Raw genomic sequence first — 5621 nt, 5'->3', positions numbered from 1 at the left:
AAGGGATTGCAAATTCACCCCACAAACCAGATCCAAAGGAACACCCCCCCCTCCCCCCAAAAAATAATAACTCCAACAAAAATGTTTGGTCACTATTTACAAACAGCAAAAGAAAGTACCTCGAAAAGCAGGGAAAGCAGTGCCTGAAAATGGCAGTCATTGGGGAACAGGCAGCGACCAAACCACCGGGTCCTCTCAGCCCCGTTGCTGTGGGGCGATGCTCGGGATTTTTTTTTTCGGCATTCGCAGCATCCTCCCAAAAAAAACGCTTCACTGTGGGTTTAGCGACCGGCAGCGGTGGGAAAACCCAACGACCAACAGGAATTGGTGAATTTGGGGTTTCGTCACCGATCCTCACACCTTTTTACCTCATTATAAGTTGTGAAACCATCCACTCCAATAATAAGAAACAAATTACCACTTGGTTTATACTTACTATTGCAGTTACAGGGACTGAGAGAGGGACGAAAAGAAAACTATTTCAAATGAATAAGGAGGAGGAGTGGCAGTAAAAATAGTATTTTATTCCCTTGCCCACCCAGTCTGCTTCTCCCTCTCGTTCCCACAGCAACATTACAATCAGAAAAAAACAAAAAAACAAAAAAAAACAAAAATAAAGGAAAAAAATAAAAGAAAAAAAAAGGTTGGGGGTGCGGGGAGGGGAATACGGGGTAAAAACAGTCAAATCACAATAGGAAAATTTCAAAATAGGTTATTCAGTTTAGTCATCTTCATCCCCTTCGTCTTCAGGTTCTCGTTTCCTCTTCTGTCCCCGTTCCTCCTCTAGAAAATAAAACACAGTGTGAGTTACGCGGGTGCTCCCTCGCAGGGCCGAGACGCCGCACAAGTTCTGCAGGCTCCTGCTTCGGCACCTGGCTCCCTACCAGAGGGGCAGGAACACAGACACGAGCCTGGCTTCGTAGGAAACGGTACTGTACCTTTCTAATAAAATACTGTTATTATTTTAACTGTTATTATTTTAACTTTAGCAAAAAAATGGATTAATGCCATACCGGGCTCTTCTTCATCCTCGTCGTCATCTACCTCCCCATCGTTGTAGCCTTCCTCATCCTCCTGCGTTAAGGAAAAAACCAAAGCATTAACAAAGCTGGTTTCAGTGCAGGAGTTCTTGCTATCTGGTAACACCCAACAGTGTTTTACAACAGAGGAAAAGTCCTTGAAGTGCCTGAAAAGCCAAACAGAAAAGGCGGACGCTTCCCACGCGCTTATGTAAGTGCAGTTTTTTGGCTGCAGTAAAAATTTTAGGACTATGCCAAAAATTTAAGCATCACGGGGTGCGTGCCCAAGGAGGAGCCTTGTTTTGAGAGCACGGGGTCAGTAATTCAGGTCCCAACCTGGGTCTGTGCTGTAAGCCAGCCCTCCAAAGGCACCACGGACCAGGTTTCCTGATGGTATTTTCGCCACCAGGCGAATAAACCGAATTATTTCATGGCAGTGGTCACTAGATGGCAGCTGGCTCATAGACAGGCTCGCCTCAAAGCCAGCCCCCGTGGTGCTTCTCAGATAAAAAAAGGACTGAAAGCCTTCAAAATTTGGTGTGTTTCTTGCCCAGCTACTCCCAGTTAGAGAACACTCACGCCCATTAACTGCATAAGTCCTTACCTCCTCTTCTCCGCTCACATCCTCCTCTTCTCCTTCCTCCTCTTCCTCCTCGTCCTCTTCGTCTTCTACTACCTGAGCGTCATCATCGTACTCCTCTTCTGTACAAACAACATTAACCCCTCAGACATTTAAAATTCACCTTTTTCCCAACGCTGCCACCTGAGCTGTGACCTCCTAACGACACCAGAAGCAACCCCAAAGCGTCGCTTAAGGGCAGTATGGAATTAAAGGCAGCTCTCCAGCTGACACACAGGGTTAGATGTAGCCCTGTGCCCCTTTAGTTTAGCGACGGGGTAGGGTGGCACCTGCACCCATGGCCTGAGCTGCTCTAGGAACTGTGAACCCCCCTTAAGGGACACCCCTTCCCTGCCAGAGCAACACAAAAGGGTCACATTCAATCCCTTTTAAGGGTCTGCAACCTCTTTTCAAGAGGAAAGAGATTAAATGCAACATGCCCAAGCAACAAACCAGTGACTGCTTTTCCATGCTGCAGGAATCGGTGTTTTGGAGCTTTATTTCATGCATTTGAAGGCAGGCCCAGGCTCGTGCTGCGATGGGACCTGGCTGAGTGCCCCGCTTGCCCCTCGCCCCCCATGGCTCGCATCCAGCGCGGGGAAAAAGTGCAAGTCCAGCTTTTCCGTGGTTTGAAGAGTCCAGCACATTCCCCGGCACAGCCGGATACTCATCCGACCGCCCCACGGCACCCACGGCCCAGCGGGACCCACCGTGCGTCCTCCTAATGTTCAACAGTCGTGCGCTGCTTCGTGAGCGGCCTTCCCAGAGCTCGCCCCGGGCACACTTCAACACGTCCTGCTCTCTTCTGATCCCAACCGGCTCTTTTTGTCCTCACAGAGCACCTACAAACTCCTACCTCAAGCCTCAGCTCCTTTACTCCGTTCCTTGACTCAGCCCAACGTGGTTCTTCACCCTACCCCTCTCCATCGGGGTCTCCACAACTGCTGATACCGCCCTGATCTGCTCCTGGAGACCTGCAGCGTGCAAGTCACCCTTTCTCAGCGTTTCTCCCTCATCCCCTGGGGTTTATTTACCGCTCCCTGGCCTCTCAGTGCCTTACTCCTCCTCCTGGCCCCTTTCTTCTATCACCCTTTCACTCCCCACCTTTCACTAGAGATAAGGCTGAGACAGCAGCTCCTTCTGGCCCTGCCCATCTACTCTCTGAGAGGAACTACTCCTTTACACCAGCCAGAAGGAGCAAACCGTACCACGCAGCGTTATAAGTCTTTCGACTTACGTACACCAAGTAGCACAATTCACATACCGTCTTCATCCTCCTCCTCGTCGTCTAAGCCCTCCACATAGCCCTCTGCGTCAGAGTCCGGCGCTTCTTTGTCATCCCGGTCTTTCACTAGAGATAAGACTGAGAAAGTAGCTCTTTCAGGCCCTGCCCATCTGCTTTCCCCTCGTTCCTTCAGAGGACACTGAGGTACTTCTCCTTTACATCAGCCAGGAAGGAGCTGCGGAGAACACCCTTCTCCTGCCAACAAGCCAGAGCTGGAAGCAAAACGTACCAGGCAGCATATCGATCGTTTCACTTACGTACACCAAGCAGCACAATGCACATACCATCCTCATCCTCCTCCTCGTCGTCCAAGCCCTCCACGTAGCCCTCTGCGTCAGAGTCCGGCGCTTCTTTGTCATCCCGGTCGTAGCCATCGAGGTATGTGAGTTGCGGGAGGAGCTTGAACACGTTTTCTCTATAATCGTTCAAGTTGGTTACCTCGCAATTGAAAAGATCTAGACTCTTCAGGTTTTCTAACTTTTTCTGCAAAGAAAGAGAAGTCTCTGAAGCTCAGCGTGACCGTAACTCTCTACGGAGAGAGATGTGCTCAAGAGCTTCCCAGGCCACTTAGCCCAAGACACAGGAGCCAGCACTCAGGTGTATTTCAACTACAACCTTCAATGCAAGGAGTTAACAGACTGTTCTTTGGACACCAGAATTTTGCTGAGAGAGACGTTAAAAATTGTAATGATTGCACCTAAGCCTTTGGAAAAATGAAAAAAAGGCTTAGAAATGGAACAAGAATTCAACTCCTGGTTTTAATTACTGTATTTTTTTTTTAGGAGGAGGTGGTCTGTGCTGCCCACAGCACCTCGAGGTGCTAACAATAAAAGCACAAGCAGCTGAGGTTTTGTATTAAAAGTCTTATGAAGTATCCCCCTTCCGAAGTTCAGTGCGTAGAGCAGCTGTGACATTAAAAAAACAAGCAGCCTTAAAGTGGGAGCAGTTGCAATCCTCGCTCGTCTGTTTGCTACAGGAGTTTAACTGCTCTGCTCTCCCCCTCTGCTGGGGAAAGCAGATGGAGAGAAAAGGGTACACAACCCAAAATTGAGAAAATACCACTACCAGCACAGACTTTGGGTGCTTTTTGGAACCGTGACCTGGCAAACTTGACCTCAGCACTCGAAATAAGCAGCAGAATGAGCAGGAGAGGTGATGGAAAGCAGCAGGAGGGAGCTCAGCTGCAGCCAGCAAGCCCAGCATGGGGTAAATGCAGTGGATGGTTGGTTCAGACACAACGTTTTGAGGAAAACACCCGGAGCTGAAGCAGAGCAAGCGGGACATGGACCCACAGCCCAGCCCCGGAGCAGCAGCCGCTAGAGGGAAGCAGCCGCTCACGCTGCCAGCACGGCCCCAGGGCAGGGCTGAGCCCCCTGCACTCCACCACAAGCTCCTCTGGACTTCCCAAGCCCCAAATGCCTCTACTCATGATAAAACAGGATCTGATTTCACCCTGTCCAGCATCGACTTACCAGAGGTTCTATTGTACCGAGATCTTTTATTTTGTTGCCGCTTAGATTTAGATGCGTGAGGTTCGGACACTTTTCTGCCAACACTTCCAGTCCTCCTGAGATTCTGTTGTCGCTGAGCTCGAGCTGGAAAGCACAGAAACAGCTTGAGTTTTTAGTGCAAACACGTAACACAAAGCAGTCTGGCCAGCTAAATCACATTTACATGCAACCAACCATTTCACACGTGCGGCAGAGTGCGAGGAGGGAGGGATACACGTGGGATATTTCATTTACCTTCTTAAGTTTGTTTAACTTTGGTAAGTTTGCAACTGAGGCTAAGCCTACGTTGATTGTACTTAAGAATTCCAGCTCCTCGAAGTCATCTGTGAGGCCCTCGATTTTGCCTTCATACGACCGACAGTTGTCAAGAACCAGTTCTTTAACCTGCAAAGAGAGCAACGCGAGGCGAGCGTGAGACGGGTGCAAGGTGGCACAAATCAGGCAAAAACTGAAGGTATTCCAGTAAAGTGGCAAGCATGGGAAAAGCTATGTTCAGTGTCCAACAGGTATCAGGCTTTGCTTTGACTGCCCACCTTTGTGTTGCATAAACCACGCAAACACTTCAAACCCACGTTAACCGACTGGCTTGTCAGAAGTAGCATCGCCTCTGGTAAACGCAAGCAATGGGCATTCGAAAAAATACAATCCCAACCTATTTATTTTTAAAGTAAACTACAACTCTGACACCCCGTCCAACTGCCGTGCCATCGCGACGTTTCATCGCTCGTTAAAACAGCTTCTTTCTGCACGCGCAAATTACGGGAGCTTTTCAAGCGTGGAGAGATCGCTGCCTGCTCAGCCGCTGCTGAAAACTCCAGTTTAAACTGGGGAGCCTAAACCAGGTCTCACTGGAGCCCATCCCAACCCCTCTGCATTAGGGCAGCTCCATGATGGTACCTGAGGGGGAGATCTCCTCCTTTTTTGGGAATTACAAGGGATGGGGCAGATGATGCTGGCAGGGGAGGTTTGTACCCCCTTGTAGCTGCGTACCCCGGATCTCCCTCACCCCGCAGTAGCAGGGACCTCCTCTAAGGGAGATTTTGTCCCCATGGGGACATTAAACCCCCAAAGCCATGGGGTTTTGTTGATGTTTTTAAGCAGAGCACCGCTCCTTTTGCAGGTGCTGTCTCCAACAGCCACAAAACAGCAGCGTTAATGCAAAAGAGCCCCTAAATATACCCCACCCT

The 5621-nt window shown here is 49.6% G+C and overlaps 1 protein-coding gene across 1 annotated transcript; it reads right to left on the bottom strand.

Moving 5' to 3' along the window:
- Window positions 1–721: 721 nt before the first annotated feature.
- On the bottom strand, window positions 722–4818 carry LOC104535143 (acidic leucine-rich nuclear phosphoprotein 32 family member A-like; the record flags this gene model as incomplete). The annotated part of the gene is made up of 7 exons (XM_010191558.1): window positions 722–783; window positions 1014–1074; window positions 1624–1721; window positions 2903–2989; window positions 3208–3406; window positions 4396–4518; window positions 4669–4818. Coding segments are annotated over 7 exons (780 nt in total), but the record flags the coding sequence as incomplete, so codon positions are not given.
- Between the last annotated feature and the right edge of the window lie 803 nt (window positions 4819–5621).

The sequence above is a fragment of the Mesitornis unicolor genome, unplaced genomic scaffold (genome assembly GCF_000695765.1).
Source record: "Mesitornis unicolor isolate BGI_N332 unplaced genomic scaffold, ASM69576v1 scaffold36329, whole genome shotgun sequence".
NCBI lineage: Eukaryota > Metazoa > Chordata > Aves > Mesitornithiformes > Mesitornithidae > Mesitornis > Mesitornis unicolor.
This window is presented reverse-complemented; position numbering and strand designations above follow the sequence as displayed.